The sequence below is a fragment of the Aquarana catesbeiana genome, linkage group LG02, assembly GCF_042186555.1.
Source record: "Aquarana catesbeiana isolate 2022-GZ linkage group LG02, ASM4218655v1, whole genome shotgun sequence".
Taxonomy (NCBI): Eukaryota; Metazoa; Chordata; class Amphibia; order Anura; family Ranidae; genus Aquarana; species Aquarana catesbeiana.
In genome coordinates, this window is record NC_133325.1 from 167601122 (window position 1) to 167618715 (window position 17594).

Consider the following 17594-nt stretch of genomic DNA (forward strand, 5'->3'; position numbering starts at 1 on the left):
ACGTAGGCTCTTTACCATGTGATCAGCTGTGTCTAATCACAGCTGATCACAGCGTAAGTAGTAAGTGCCGGTTATCAACATTCCTCTATTCACACTGACAGAGTGTGAATAGAGGAGAGTGGATAAGTGGCTTTTCCGTGACAAGGGAGGTCTGCACTAATAATCAGTGCAGTGATTATCAGTGCAGCTCTATCAGTGATGCCCACCAATGATGCCCACCAGAACCCACCTATGATGCCCACCAGTACCCGCCAGTGATGCCAATCAGTGCCCATCAGTGATGCCTTTCAGTGCCCATCAGTAATGCCTGTCAGTGCCTTCTCATCAGTGCCATCTATCAGTGCCCATCAGTGCCACCCATTGCCCATCAGTGCCACCTGTCAGTGCCCATCATTGCCACCTATCAGTGCCCATCAGTGCTGCATATCAGTGCCGCCTATCAATGCCCATCAGTGCTGCATATTATTGCCTCCTCATCAGTGTCCATCAGTGTCCGTCAGTGCAGCCTCATCATGTGAAGGAGAAAAACCTATTTACAACGTTTTATAACAGAAACAAAAAAACTTTTTCTTTCAACATTTTCAGTCTTTTTTCTATTTGTTTACCAAAAAAATAAAAAGCCCAATGGTGAATAAATATCACCAAAAGAAAGCTCTATCTGTCTAAAATTTTGTTTGCGTACAGCGTTGCATGACAGCGCAATTGTCATGCAAAGTGCATTGGTCTGGGCAGGAAGGGCATGGTACTGCACGTGATCATTTATGACACCATCCATTTGATAGCTTGACAGTTCAGTTGAGAACGCTAGCAGTTGGACAGTTACCATTCACTGCATACCTTAAAGGTGACTGTTTTGGGAAACAGTTAAATTCATAGGTTTAGTTCCGCTTTAAGCTGGCAATACAAGGGGCGATTTTCAATTTTACAACCTTTAAGCCATTGGGAATTGCTAGTGTTTGCCAAAACTATGCAAACTGCCACCCATGAGTTCAATTGGCTACACAATTTAGTTTATGGTCAAGTCAAAACCGAGAAATAAATGGACAATTCAGTTTAATGAGAGATTGATTTGAAACGCAATCGAAACGGGAACAAATTATGGTAATTTCATTAAAAGCTATCAAGTATTTCCCAAGTGTTCAATTGAGGAAATTTTGATCCAATCTCCTTGCAGTCGAAATAAAACCACCATTTATTGTCTTTGACTAGTTTCCGATTTTGCCCCAAAAAAAAAAAAAAAATTAATTGGCTTTTTAAATTTCTCGTGTTTGGCCAGTTGTATTCTCCCTGCCTTGGAAATGTGTGATGCGGTACATAGGCTAGAAAGATTCAAGCATATCTCTTACAACCATTGAGCTGTGTGTGGCTACCCTCCCAATTACAATACAGTCACTGTTGCTTTTATTGTCAATCTCGTAGCACAAATACTTCCTGTCCTTGAGAAAGCATTCAAAGAGAAGCTGGAACTATAGAGGTCATAACACTACTATAACAGCTACCATCACCCCCCCCAGGAGAAAGAATACGAAGCATAAATTGTGGTAGAAGTCAGCATACTAAATCTATGGTCTAGCTCTAACTCTAGGTGGTGGTTCCTATACCATCACACTTGTAACAATCGTCCAATGCTTCACACAAAGGAAATTAATTGTCAATTATAGTGTGCCTGTAGGGATGTCTCTACCCATGAAAGAGCAAAGTTTTTATGTTTCCTTCATGACAGCCTTGTTGATGGTGACATGTTATGACAGCTGTGACAGCTAATGGCCCCTTGTTTATCCTGGACCAAATATATCCATGTCAGACAGGCGTGGGAAATACAATATTGTTTAATGTTGTGTTACATATTCTCAATGTGCCTCAAGCAAAGAACACCTGGTAATGCTGAACAAAATGCATTTTATTTCCAAACTATTTCATATATTCTGTAAACCTATACAAAAATTGTTTACTAGACTAAACAAACCATCAATAACACTGAAGACTAGGGATGCACCGAAGTTTTTAGTACCAATACTTGTTTTTTAGTACTCCCTGGTACCAATTACCGATACCTACCGCAATTATTTTGTTTTCACTTCAGCTGTCAGCAATGGTACAAAGCATTGAAAAGTTATTTACAAATGAAATAAATTGATTTTTGTTTTTAATTTTGCGCTTTTTCAACGTGAAATGTGTAAATATATGTTAATATATGTGCAAAAATATTCACTAACAAAGCAAATAAAAAAAAAGTTTTAATTGTTTATCATTTATTAAATAGATGTGAACAAAACAAAAAAAGCAGGAAAATAATAATTAAATGGAGGAGAATAGGGAGTTGATTACGGCTGATTAGAGTAACTTAGGGGTTTATAAGGGGTTAAACAGGGGAACATTTGATCTGCAGATGAAGAAACAGAAAGATACAAAATGAAACAATGTTTCTTTTTATTTTAGTGTTTCAGTGTGAGCAATGTTGTTAATAAACATTGCCAGCTGCTTTTTTTTTTCCCAGCTCCAATTACCGGACTTCTTTAACAATTTAGCTGTCAACAGGGGAGACCCACTGACAGCTCAAAGAACCGAGCCTGAAAGTATCGATTTCAGGTATCGGTGCAATCCTACTGAAGACCCTATAAACCAGAAAAGTATCTTCATTAGATATATGTGAATTAGATAGATATATAGGAATACATCTGGACCACAACAAGATAATGACATAGTTACATAGTTAGTCTGGTTGAAAAAAAAAAAAAATTACCCCCTTAATGACCAGGCCATTTTTCGCGATACAGCACTACGTTATTTTAACTGACAATTGCTTGGTCGTGTGACGCTGTACCCAAATTAAATTGATGTCCTTTTTTCCCCACAAATAGAGCTTTCTTTTGGTGGTATTTGATCACCTCTACGGTTTTTGTTTTGAAAAAAAAAAAAACAGTGTTTTTTACTTTCTGCTATAAAACACATCCAATAAAATGATCAAATTTCTTCATAAATTTAGACCAATGTGTATTCCGCTACATATTTGTGGTAAAAAAAAATCCCAATAAGCGTATATTGATTGTATTGCGCAAAAGTTATCACGTCTACAAACTATGAAATATTTTTATGGCATTTTTCTAAAAAAAATGTTCACTAGTAATGGCGGCGATCAGTGATTTTTAGTGGGACTGCGACAAAAAAAGTTGAAATACCTAGCAACAAATGATGCAACAGATGATAGTTTTCTCTATCGGCTAAGAAAAAAAACCACCAAAGCTCAAAAATGCGCACAAGTCGTGCATAAAAATGCGCCGAAATCACACATAAAAAAGTGCGGAAAAACGCTTAAGGTGTGAATGCAGCCTCAGTGACACAAAAAGCTGAAGGACGAATCATATTAGTTTAAATGGACAGTTCCTTTAAATCAAAAGCCAAATTAAATGCATATTTTGATAACAAATACATTCATGTGATGTTTTCATATAAAACAGGAACAAAGATCCTTCCTGAAATTCCTCACTGAGGTTTGGTGTGTATGTTTGTGCAGCTCCAGGGCCCAGAAGCTGTTGTGGGCAGGTTGCACAGCATTACAAACTGCATTGTGGACATAATGTTGTTTCCAGGTTCAGAACAATGAATCATGCTGCTTTTTTTAATGTAATACTGGCAAATAATGTTCCTAAGTTATATAAAGTCAGTACAGCTCTGCCTTCCCCTTCCCCTGCTGATAATAGCAAACAACAGACCACTATTATGCCCCGTACACACGATCGGATTTTCCAACGGAAAATGTGTGATAGGACCTTGTTGTCGGAGATTCCGACCGTGTGTGGGCTCCATCACACATTTTCCATCGGATTTTCCGACACACAAAGTTTGAGAGCAGGTTATAAAATTTTCCGACAACAAAATCCGTTGTCGGAAATTCCGATCGTGTGTATACAAATCCGATGGACAAAGTGCCACGCATGCTAAGAATAAATAAAGAGATGAAAGCTATTGGCCACTGCCCCATTTATAGTCCCGGCGTACGTGTTTTACGTCACCGCGTTTAGAACGATCGGATTTTCCGACAACTTTGTGTGACCGTGTGTATGCAAGACAAGTTTGAGCCAACATCCGTCGGAACAAATCCTAGGATTTTGTTGTCAGAATGTCCGAACAAAGTCCGACTGTGTGTACGGGGCATTAGAGTGTATGTAAAACCTAACTTACCATAACTCTTATTTGCTCTCTTTTGGTCTGCTAAATATACCATTAAATTTAGTTATACAGTGCATCTGGAGGGTATTCACAGCGCTTCACTTTTCCCACATTTATTATGTTACAACCTTATTCCAAAATGGAATGAAGTCATTATTTTAGTCAAAATTCTACAAACAATACCCTGTAATGACAACGTGAAAAACGTTTGTTTTAAATCTTTGCAAATTTATTAACCTCCCTGGCGGTATGATTATTTCGGATTTTAGGTGCTGAAAGCGGTACCATTATTTTGCATGGAAATTTGGCGTTTTATATTGTAGGTCTGTAAATCTTAACAATAACACACTTAAATCTGTCCAAACCAGAGTCTAGTAGATATCCCGGGTATGATAAAGTTTGAAACACAAAAACATAAATTATAATATAATAAATAAAAATAAATTAAAAGTAAAAACGTGTGGCGCTAATGGGTAGTGAGACTCCTGTTGCTATACAGGTAGAAATAGTGGTTAGGAGAGAGTGAAAACACCTTCAGTGTAAATACGTGAAAAAATATTGTGTTTGTAAAACATACAAAAAATTATATATATATAGTGGGTAATATATACAATACGGGTGAAAACACAGTGTGTGTTTAAGAATATAAAAAACTCAGTGAAAAACTATAAGTTAATTGGGAGACAATCATACATAAAGGAGAAGACAAATAATTGTCAATGCAAGATATCTAAATGAGCTGAGTATGTTATTCCACAAAACCAAAATTCAATGGAGGTGGCAGACAAGAAAAGGGACATCGGCATCCCCAGGGGAAAACAAACATAAATAGGAACTCAAAAGTCTCTTAAATGGCCAGATGGGGTAGTCTCATTCAGTCCCACAGGCAACTGGGTGTAGGCCGTCTTCTCAAAAGGTAATTTAGAGGTTATTGGGAAAGGCCCCGATCAATACGCTGGATCTTGGCTCATATGGATAATTCCCACCAGGAGAAAGAAAAAAGCAAAAGAATGCCCTTACCAGATCCGGTGGACTCACAGGCCGTAGCGGTGAGTCAAACGAGCCTATACCGTTAGACGGTGTGAGGTAGAGGTTTGTGGGGAAACTTGTAAACCATCTTGTCAGCAGTCCTCAAATTGTATTTAAGGGGGTGTTCCATACGCCAGTTGTTTACAGAAAATTACAGCGCTGATGACAGATGAGGAAATATGGGGCAACTTAAGAACTTAAGTTGCACCATATTTCCTCATCTGTCATCAGCGCTGTAATTTTCTGTAAACAACTGGCGTATGGAACACCCCCTTAAATACAATTTGAGGACTGCTGACAAGATGGTTTACAAGTTTCCCCACAAACCTCTACCTCACACCGTCTAACGGTATAGGCTCGTTTGACTCACCGCTACGGCCTGTGAGTCCACCGGATCTGGTAAGGGCATTCTTTTGCTTTTTTCTTTCTCCTGGTGGGAATTATCCATATGAGCCAAGATCCAGCGTATTGATCGGGGCCTTTCCCAATAACCTCTAAATTACCTTTTGAGAAGACGGCCTACACCCAGTTGCCTGTGGGACTGAATGAGACTACCCCATCTGGCCATTTAAGAGACTTTTGAGTTCCTATTTATGTTTGTTTTCCCCTGGGGATGCCGATGTCCCTTTTCTTGTCTGCCACCTCCATTGAATTTTGGTTTTGTGGAATAACATACTCAGCTCATTTAGATATCTTGCATTGACAATTATTTGTCTTCTCCTTTATGTATGATTGTCTCCCAATTAACTTATAGTTTTTCACTGAGTTTTTTATATTCTTAAACACACACTGTGTTTTCACCCGTATTGTATATATTACCCACTATATATATATAATTTTTTGTATGTTTTACAAACACAATATTTTTTCACGTATTTACACTGAAGGTGTTTTCACTCTCTCCTAACCATTATTTCTACCTGTATAGCAACAGGAGTCTCACTACCCATTAGCGCCACACTTTTTTACTTTTAATTTACACTTGCAACGGTCATATTGCTGTGTTGGCTGCTTTATCCCCATTTAGGAGTTGGCGCATTTTCTGCATTTTTCTTTTATAAATAAAAATAAATAATTAAAAAAAAAAAAAAAAATAGTAATAAAATAAATTTCCCCACAATTCACTATCGCTCGATTCTGCAAGTGTTCTAATTTACTATCGCTGTTTTCTAGATGGTCTAAAGCCACTTTTGACGTAAAGGGACACTTTTTGGTTGCTATGGACAATCTCCAGTTTCCAGGCAGAAAGAACAGTATATATCATATAAAACTGCATGCAGGGCATGGGCCAAAGCACTGGGGACAAAAGGGATGTGAAATCATTTCATACAGTACTGTAATCTGTAAGATTACAGTACTGTATGTGTTATGATTTTTACTTTTTTTTTAATTTGCCGCCAGGCTCCGCCCCCGTGCGTCGCGCCGCTCGCAGGGAACGGAGCCTGGCACGGAGAGGCTTCGAAGGAGGACGGAGCCCTCGGACACTGCGGGGGACATCGCTGGATCCCGGGGACAAGGTAAGTAACGCCGCGCCAGGATCCTGTGATGTAATCCCAAGTGTGGCTCGGGGTTACCGCTAATGGTACTGAATTTTAACCCCGAGCCACACTCGGGAAAACCGCCAGGGAGGTTAAAAATAAAAAACGAAAAAAAATCACATGTACATAAGTATTCACAGCCTTTGGCATGATACTCAGGTTGAGCTCAAGTGCATCCTGTTTCCACTGACCATCCTTAAGTGCCGGTTCACACTTATGCAATGTCAGACATCGCATGTGATTCACACCGCACTGCTGTGCAGATCACATGTGATGTCTGTGCGATGCGAATTCAGCCATGTAGAAGTCCAAGGAATTGTCTGTAGACCTCTGAGACAGGATTGTATCGAAGCACAGATCTGGGGAAGAGTACAGAAAAATTTCTGCAGCATTGAAAGTCCCAATGAGCAGTGGCCTCCATCATCCGTAAATGGAAGAAGTTTGGAACCACCAGGACTCTTCCTAGAGCGGGCTGCCCAGCCAAACTGAGCGATCCGGGAAGAAGGGCCTTGGTCAGGGAGGTGACCAAGAACCCGATGGTCACTCTGACAGAGGGTTTCTCTGTGGAGAGAGGAGAACCTTCCAGAAGAACAACCATCTCTGCAGCACTCCACCAATCAGGCCTGTATGGTAAAGTGGCCAGACGGAAGCCACTCCTTAGTAAAAGGCACATGACAGCCCACCTGGAGTTTGTCAAAAGGCACGTGAAGGACTCTCAGACCATGAGAAACAAAATTCTCTGGTCTGATGAAACAAAGATTGAACTCTTTGGCCTGAATGGCAAGCGTCATGTTTGGAGGAAACCAGGCACCTCTCATCACCTGGCCAATACCATTCCTACAGTGAAGCATGGTGGTGGCACACAAGTCCATCGCACAAAAATTCACGCATTCTCAGAATCAAGCAGAAGGTGCCGCACTGGCTATTGAACTTAATTTTTCTCGGCTCGTTGTATGTCTTGTACGTCACCGTGTTCCCACGTTCCTAATTGTTGGCCAACATTTGTGTGACCATGTGTATGCAAGACAAGTTTGAGCCAACAACCTTCGAACAAAAATCCACGTTTTTGTTGGCAGAAAGTCCAATCGTGTGTACAGGGCATTACTGTTAATTCTGCCAAAAAAATCAGTGCTGTCCTGTGCCCTCTGCTGTGTTATCACAAACAAAGTTATCAAGCAGTATGTTAGGACTGCAGAACACCTCTCGCTATGTGATTGAGAAGAGAAGAATAAAAGTTTATACTACAATGCGTGCACGAGCGTTGTCACCCTAGCACAGGAAATATGTTACTGGCAGGATCACCAAGTCAAAACAAAGGAATAAACAAATCAATAAAACATTTTCAAAAATCTCCTTTCATTCCTACATCCCAATACATACATCACATGTTGTAGATGTCATTGTAATTAGCAACATTGGGCAGCACAGTGGCTGAGTGGTTAGCACTTCTGACTAGTAGTACTAGGGTTGTAGGTTTGAATAACAACACTACTTGCACAGAGTTTAGGTTTCCTCCCACACTCCAAAGACATGCTGGTAGATAATTTGTTTCTGTCTAAATTGGCCCTTCTATGTGTATGAATGTAAGTTAGGGGCCTTAGATTGTAACATGCTTGAGGGCAGGGACTGATGTAAATGCACAACATATATGTAAAGCATAGGTGTGCGTCGCCTATTGCATTAGGGTGTGCACCCCAAAGCTCAAACACACATGCCTTTCTCTGCAGCCTCAGCTGCACAGAGCAGCGAATGAATGCTCTGAAAGAAGTGCTCTGTGCTGAGCGGCTTCCTGTTCATTTACAAACTGAAGCATAGTAAACACAGCATACTATGCTTCAGTTATGAATAGACACAGTGTGCGAGTGTGTTCACTGTGTTAATTTAGAAAAGGAAGGGGCCGGTAAATTACATATTTACTAGCTCTTTTTCCCACTCTCCATCCTGAAATATCAGCATCCGGGGGGAGAGAGGAGGGAAGCCAGCAGCACTGCAGGGCGCAGCACCACACATAGTGATTAGGGTGTGCCCAGGCACACCTGGCACACCACCTGCGCACGCCTATGGTATGAAGTGCTTCATAAATTAACAATGCTTTATAAGTACCTGTAACAAATATCATACGCAATTTTAGCATGCATCTAAAAATATTGCCCTTGTTCTAAATGTTGTCCATGCAAACCCAATTTAAACTTATTTGGTACAATTTATACAAATATAAAATGGTTTCCTAAATTTGAAAAAATAAAAAATTGCGACCATGTCTACTATATTTTTGAGCAAATATCTGGACCTGCACAAAGCACGTGAAATTTCCATTTGGAAAAAATAAAGGAAAGTATTTTATATTCTAATCTTTCTGTATTTATCCCTATTTAAACCCTAGGATACATTATATATAAAGTATATATATTTATTCAAACACAATCATGAGTACACCCACGATCTAATGTTCAATTGAAAATGGATAATATGTTGCAGGAGGCTACAAAAGCTGAAAATGACAATTTGTGAAAGCGAGACATCTCTGGAAACAAAATCCCCACTCTTGGAGTATCAGAGGGAAAAGGTCCTGGAACTAAAGTGGTTAAACAGATCTGTGCTGGCTGTCACTTTAAACAAACCATTCCTCACACAATAAGTCCAGACATCAGTGCTTGGAGGTCAGGCACCCATAGCTCACTGGTGAGAAACATGATAACTTAAAGCTGACCTAACATACTTTGACCCTTGCACCCTCAGAGGGGTTTGTAGAACTTTTCCAGGAATGGTGATGGACGCATGTTTAAAGAATCAGAATAAAAGTGGCAATACACAACAGAATTTGATGGTACAGCAATACATGATCAGACCTTCAGTTAATATTTCTTTTACCCAACATGAAGATCCACTATTCAGTGCATGGTGGTAGGGTCTCCACATTACTGCCTTGAAAGTAATCAGGAATTCCCAATTATGTCTAATCTTCTTTGTCTTATCAGCAGTAATGAAAAGGTTATCTGTTAAAATATGCAGGCTTCTTGTCCCTAGATGCATGTGCCTGTTTTCATGTCTCTTCTTGTGTATAATAGCTTAAAGCGGGGGTTCACCCACACCGCCAAAAAAAAAATATATTAAAAGCCAGCAGCTACAAATACTGCAGCTGCTGACTTTTAATACATGGCCACTTACCTGTCCCGGGGTCCAGCGATGTCGGCAGGGGACGCCGAGTACCCGCTCGGTTCTCGGCAGCTGCCGCCGCCATCCTAGGTGAGGGAATCAGGAAGTGAAGCGTTGCGGCTTCACTTCCCGGTTCCCTACTGCGCATGCGCGAGTCGCGCTGCGCGTCCCAAGTGGTCCCCGCTCTCTGCTGGGAGCTGTGTGTTCCCAGCAGACAGCGCGGTCGGGACGGGAAGAGGCATAGACTCCCATGGGAGTCTATGCCGGAAGTGGGAGCAAATACCTGTCTTAGACAGGTATCTGCACCCCCCTCCCCCCTGAAAGGTGCCAAATGTGACACTGGAGGGGGGGAGGGTTCCGAAAAGTGGAAGTTCCATTTTTGTGTGGAACTCCGCTTTAAAAACATGTCCAGTCAGTACCTGTCCATCTATATCCATCTTCCCAGATAGGCAACTGAAAGATGTTGAGGGCGTCAACCGACAACTGACCTGCCTTGACTGAGAAAGAGCACTTTTTGGTTGGAGCATTATTCCTAGTAGAATAACTGTACCACGTACAGCTTAAAGAAGAACTATCTATAACATTTTTATTTTATTATTCTGTCCCTTATGGAACAAAGTACACGTAGTAATTTATCCCATGTTCCTAGATGTTTCCTGAGCCTAGTTATTAGATTGAACTGGGTGCCACTTAGTGTTGGCTGGTGCTCTAAATTTTTGCGCAAACAAACTAAAAAATTCTGAAAAAAAACCCCATCAATTGCCTGATAGGCGTCCAATCACAGCGCCTGTCATTTCAGCCAATCAGGTGACGGGTAACAGACCAGTGTTAGGAAAGCGAATATTCATTCGCTTTTCTAACACAGCTGGGTGAACTGCGAGCTCCAAGCATGGCACTCGCTGTTTACCTTTTTTGATGCGTATTATAGCCTATGGCTCTAATCAGGTGCTTCCAAAACACCCCCGCGGCTGTAATTCAGGTGCTCGGTGCCCGAAAAGGGGTTGGGTACCTGAATAGAGGGTGGCAGTACCAAGCACTTTCAAGAGACATTCGGCGGCAAGGGGGATGGGAGGCTGACCCACCCCTCTCTCTCTGCATTCCTCTTGTCACTGCTTGCCTTGGAAAAATGCTCAGAGCCAAGACAAACAGTTGGTTGTTCCTAGCTCTCTTGTCAGATGGCTGCTTTAAGGAGAGATACTAGTACAGCAAAAGCAGATGGCGTCCATTGGTCCCCTGGAGGTGTTGGAAAGTTACAGTATGCCATGTCCATAGCTGGATTACCAGCCTAGAAGTGTGATCTTACTTTATTATTAAAAACATCTCTTCTTGAAAGAAGTTTGATACAATGAACTTATGAGATACCAGAAGCATATGGTTTGTATTAAATGTTTTGGACAGAGGCATTGTGCAATATTCAGTATATGAGGATATCACTTGCATATACTTGAGACACGTGGCTTCTTTTTTTAAATGGTGAAACTTAGTGGAGCGATTTTGTCAACAATAAATTGGATAACCTTTTCTCAATAACTGCTTTTAAGTGGTATATTTAATTAATACATTTATATATTTTTCCAATACATAGCAGAGTGACTAGTACTGAACTTTTCATAACTATTCACTAACACACAACTCTAGTTATCCAAAGTGTGGACTATCTCATAACAGATCTAGACTTCCATTCTTTCTCTGAGTCCTACATATAATACATTAACCCTTCACCCCATTGTACGCAACAGCAAGACACTTATTATTACAGGTACTTATATAGCGCCATCAATTTACACAGTGTTTACATATATATTGTACATTTAAATCAGTCCTGCCCTCAAGGAGCTTACAATCTAAACACATACTAAGGCTAATTTAGAAAGGAGACAATTAACCTTCCAGCATGTCACTTATCAAAAATCATTCAGTGGTTTTATACAAAATGTGTACTTAGCAAAGAGAAGTTGTGAATTTGCATTGCATCTAACTGTATAATTAAAGTGAAAATATCTTTAATTTGCTAAGTGAACATTTTCTACTCCTTTTAGGACATCAACTCCTAGGTTAAAGTGATTGTAAATCTACTGTTTTTTTTATTAAAATAATAACTAATGTTGTACTTACCTGGTCTGTGCAAAAGTATTGCACAGAGTGGCCCCAAACCTCCTCTTCTGGAGTTATCCATCGGCGTTGTCCGCCCCTGCTCTTCTTCAAGTGCCCCCATAACAAGCCACTTGCTATGGGGGCACTCGTGTGGGCACGCTCCCGAGCTGGGCTGTGTGTATCTATTGGCCCCACCTCAGAGGATTTGACTGACAACAGCAGGAGCCAATGGCTCCCGATGCTCTCAGTAAAATCAGTGAATGCAGGAAAAGAGCAGATCAAGACTGGTATCAGGTAAGTGTTTTTTTTTTTTTGGGGGGGGGGGCACAGACATTGGAAGGTTTTTTACCTTAAGGATCCATTCATCCATTGTACGACTCCAAAGTTGCGCCGACTTTGGAGTGCAATTTTGGTGCAACTTTGACACTTTGTCGCAACTTTGGATGAATGCAACTTGCAATCACTTTGGCTTTAACCAGTGATAATGGACAACTGTTGCATTGCATAACATTCAGGTACAACTTTCATGCAACTTCTGAGGGTTAACATTGAAGTCAATGGCCCTCAAGTTGCATGAAAATCGGACCAAAGTAGTGCATGAATTACTTTGAAGTCGCTGCAACTTTAGGTCAACCATGTATGAATGGTTATCATTGGAAAACATGGGGAAAGACTTGTCATGCAACAACTGATGTCCAAAGTTGCATGACAAGTCGCACATGTGTGAACGGAGCCTTATGCAGAGAGTGCACTAAGGTAAAAAACCTTCTACCTTGAGCACCACTTTAAGTCTACATGGATATTGAGAATAGAACGCCTGTGAAAAGCCTATACTGTTAGTATGTGTTTTAAATGCCTTTTTTGTGTGTGCCTTTTTACCTGCACACCAAATGTCTTAGGAGCGTTTAGATTGTGTTTGCAATGCGCTTGAAATGAAGCGTTTGGCAAGCTTTGCAAGTTTAAACATCTGCCAAATGTTGTAGGCAAGTTCAAAATCATTGTGAATGAATGCAAAGAGCATTGTTTGCTATTCATGTAAGGGAGAGGCATTTGCTTTGCACAATGTTTGGAAAACTTTATTAAAGCAAAGCATATGTCTGATGTTTATGCCCCTGTGAATGAGGCCATAGAGCAGCATTTCTCAACAGCTGCTGGAGGTTCCCCAAGTAAAGAGCAATTTCTGCCTTTCAGTTAAAGCGGAGTTCCGCCTGGGAAAAAAAAAATAAAAGTCAGCAGCTACAAATACTGTAGCTGCTGACTTTTAATATAAGGACACTTACCCATCCAGGGAGTCCGCGATGTCCTCACCCGAAGCCGACCTGTCCCTCTGCTCCAGATGCAGGCGCCAACATCATCACTAAGGGAAAAAGGAAGCTTCCTACTGCACATGTGCGAGTCGCTCTGCACTTTCTGAATGGTCCCTGCTGATTTCTGGGACATGTGTGTCTCCCAGAAGACAGCGGGGGAAAGGAGGAGGGGCCGGACATTGCGTAGTTCGCCACACAAAATGCGGCGATCTATGCCTGGAAGTGGGAGCAGATACCTGGATTTGACAGGTATGTGCTCCCTCCTGAAAGGTGCCAAATGTGGCACCCGAGGGAGGGGTGAAATCCGATCAGCGGAAGTTCCATTTCTGGGTGTGAACTCCGCTTTATTATTTTTTTTTTTGTGAACTCCGCTTTAAGTAACTATTGGCATATATAATCTTTTTTAGTTATCTGTAAGATGGGGATTCTTCCCACTGATCACAAATGCAAGGCACACTCTTCCCACTGACCATCATGCTTGGTGACCAGGTTAGAACTCTGAATCTGATTGATGGGTAGCAAATATCATAGAAACATAATAGAGTGATGACAGAAACAAGACCAAGTAGTCCACCGATTCTAAGACCTCCCTCTTCTTTCTAGAAGGTTCTGGATAGAGAGGAGGAGAAGAGAGGTGGAGCTGCCTGGGGTGTTTTAGGGAGCTCTGACCAATCCCCAATCTGAATTGGCAGGGGGCAGGCCTCCTTAAATACCCAGGGTCAGCCCAGCTGGGGAGGAGTTGGAGTTGTTCAGAACTTGGGAGATGGAATGCTAGGCTGTCAGGGCTTTGAGCGAGCCCCTCAGCCGGGGGGTGACCTTGGGCCTGGGCTCAGGTACGGATGCGGCCCTTCAAGAATTCGTAGAGGTGTCCTGGACAGGAGGCACAGGAGGAGTGAGAGAGGACAGCAGGAGAGAGCACTGCTGGGTAGGTCTCCAGGGAGAAGAACAAGTGGTCACAGCCAAGAGGGCTGGTGAGTGACATGCATAGTCAGGAGGACTAGGGAGGCACGCCTGAGAGGACTGGGAGCATGCAATCTGGGATTGGTGCAGAGCCAGTGGAGTGGACTGTGGTGTCATTGGCAGTGAAGAAGGGCAGCTGCAGCCAGGAGGGCCTGAATTTAGGTTACTGGGCTTAGTAACCGAAGTTAGTGCAGCTAGCACCAGGAACTTTCTATTGCTACACTAAAGGGGCACGCGGTCCCTTCCTGCAAAAGGCAGTTGCTAAGGCTTGGCTGAGCCAGTGTCAGGCCTAACCATGTGGTGCTAGCTGTGCCTGGAACCTCAAGTAATTGAAGTGCCGAAGTGCCTACAGGAGCTAAGGAGTAATAGTCTGCAGCAAGAGTTGTGCTGGAGGAAGAGAATCATGTATATACCAGAGGGTATATAAGTTGTCCCAAGTATTTATGCTAATTTCACTGGGCATCCCATACTTCCTATACCCCATCCAAGTTCAATGCCCTCATAAAATACAAAAACAAAGCTTATGGACTGTTCATTATCTTGGAGTGTCTGAGAGGTGAATTCCAGGCTGGGCAGGGTGACAGGAGGGCCACATCACTTAGCAGCCCTTATGCGGGTACAGCTACAAGTTATTATCCACTAATGAATGTGGCTTCTAGCCATAGAATAAATGAATCACATAGATATTTTATACAGTATGTGAAGTGTGTGATTCTAGAAAACAAACTATCTTTAACCTCTTCTAGACCGCGTACTTACAGCAGCAAGAAAAGTGTACTTCAATGCCCAGCCACGGAACATATGTGTTCACGGTTTCATAAGGTTGTGTGCTGAGAGCGCGCTCATTGCTTGTTCCCAGCATACTGACCCAGCTGTCAACAACAGTTCTCTGTCAAGGTTTATGATCGGGAGCCAGCAGGACAAGGTCCTGACCAAGTGACCTCTTTACCAATAACAGCAGTCACATGATACAGAAGTGGCGCCACCTGCCAGGCTTTAAAGTGTTACCAATAGCTGCCATTAAGGGGATAAGAATATTCTACTGCTGTGAGGTTACCACAACAGTTATCAATTAATTACAATGTAGTGTTTTTTATTAGTGTACCACTCCTTCCATAAGCATGAAAATACTGCAAAACACTTCAAAAAGACATACAGTAAAATCTTGGATTGCGAGCATTAATCATTCCGGAAACATGCTTGTAATCCAAAGCACTTGTATATCAAAGTGAATTTCCCCATAAGAAATAATGGAAACTCAGATGATCCATTCCACAACCATTTATTCATAAGTCCTTCAGTTATAGTCCATATAAAAAGATTATAGCAATGTTGTGTAACCATAAAATGTCCATCCACAAATAAAAGCCTCCACAAGGGGATTAGAAGCAAAATCCATCAGGAGCTACAGAATATAAAAGAGAAGAGAGGCGCCTCTAATTGTAGCAATATGGTTACATTTAATGAAGGTACAACATTTAGCAACTCACATGGTTGATGATTAAAAGAGACACATCTAAGTATGCAGGCACCTGGGGTAAAGCTGTCCACATAGACCATCCTCCACACCGCCGGCTCTCACTGCTGTTAGTCTGCAATCGTGACCGGGAAGACTATCCTGCAGTAGAGCGATCTGAAAGTGAGGCTTGAAGCGCTCGTGGAGCTTAGTGTGGAAGGGATGACATCGATGGCGGTGTGGGGGATGGTCTATGTGGACAGCTTTACCCCGGATGCCTGCATACTTAGATGTGCCTGTTTTAATTATCAACCATGTAAGTTGCTAAATGTTGTACCTTCATTAAATGTAACCATATTGCTCCACTTAGAGGCGCCTCTCTTCTCTTTTATACTCAGTTGTGACATGACGCTACTTATATATCAAGACATCGCTTGTTTATCAAGGCAAAATGTATTTAAAAATTGTGCTTGTCTTGCAAAACGCTCTCAATCCAAGTTATTCTCAAACCAAGGTTTTACTGTACTCTATAAATACATAGGTGGAAAAAAAAATTTGAGTTCCTGTTGTAGTCATGTGAGGCTAGAACAGCCCCTAGTACATATCTGTATCCATCTGAAAGCAAACACTAATTAGGCAGCAAAAACACCTTCATCTCTATGGAAGGAATCCCTGCTATAATTACAATTTTCCTTAAAAGAACATTTTGTAAGAATTCCTTTGGATGCAGTCCACAAAAAGCATTCCTCCTTCACCACCTTTTTTGTATGCATATCTCTTTCCAACATCTTTGCTGGCTTTGGTAAGCCTTTGTAAAAAATACTTTGCCCAAGGGCTGTGTATGTGAAAGTTCATGAGAAGACTACACCTTGGAACAGCCTCCTATGGGAATGAGTCCTTACAGTAAATGAGCTGTGTACTTTACAAGTGCAGTTTCACTTATTTTCCCCAGACATTAGCAAATGTGGTAAAGCTCTGCCGATATACATTATCCAATCATGTGCAATCAAAAAATGCTGTTTTTTTTCTTTTTTTCCTTGCACCTGATTGGGTATTTTTTTACAAACTGAATCTTTACCACATATATTATGTGCTTATGAAGAAAAATTGGTACAACTGCATTTGCAAATTGCACAGTTTATTTGCCTAAGCTTGTTGTAGAACTTCAGTAAGCAAACATTTTTCCCAATATTGGATAAAGTGGAAAGGGATAGAACATTGGAAAGTTTTTGCTGCTCTCTGCGTCTTTTTTGGGAGAGATTTACCATTGCTTTCTACCTTGATGACACAGCAGGAAAGAAGTAGATCTCCTTAATGGGGGCACAAATTATTTTAAACTATCCTCACTCCGTTGATAAAAGCTGTCTGTGTCCTTGCAGGAGAGATTCTCATTACCTCCTGTCTTAGTGGACATCAACAAATTGTAGGGACATCAACTGAGACACAAATGGCAAAATGTAAAGTTGGCGCTAACCCTTCCCTGTTTAATCCAAAACCAAATGAAAAGCTTTTTTCTGCTGCAGCATCTAAAAAAAAAAAAGAAAAACAAAACTAGAGTACTTACAGCCATTAGATGACAATCATTCAATCCGTCCACTTCCATATTTGTATCCGTGTCCTTTTAGCTGGCTGACTGCTAGCTTTTGAGGGAAACAGTTGATTGTGCAAGTTAAGATGATTGTGCAGGTTAGAAAACCTATACTAATTGCTATTGTTTACTATCTGATAAGATGGCACCATCTCCTGTTCCTTGCTCCTCCCCCTTCTCCAGCTCTGTCATCTGCTCTTTTTTGCTGAAGAAGGTGAGATCATGCCTGAACCATGAAAGAAAACTAACCTTTGTGAACAGAACTGAGTCCGTTCCCACCTGAGCGATTTTCTGCT

At 41.4% G+C, this 17594-nt stretch overlaps 1 protein-coding gene across 3 annotated transcripts in view; it reads right to left on the reverse strand.

Annotated features, from left to right (window-relative positions):
• Nucleotides 1-17594, reverse strand: part of ARHGEF25 (Rho guanine nucleotide exchange factor 25) — a 500546-nt gene that overhangs the window by 465652 nt on the left and 17300 nt on the right. Inside the window, exon 1 of one of the 3 annotated variants that reach the window (XM_073613764.1) lies at nucleotides 17275-17328. The exons of the other annotated variants lie outside the window; for them this stretch is intronic. Coding sequence (XP_073469865.1) covers nucleotides 17275-17313 — 39 coding nt within the window. The 5' untranslated portion in view covers nucleotides 17314-17328. Of the gene's footprint in view, nucleotides 1-17274; nucleotides 17329-17594 lie in introns of those variants that run through there. 3 annotated transcript variants of the gene reach the window in all.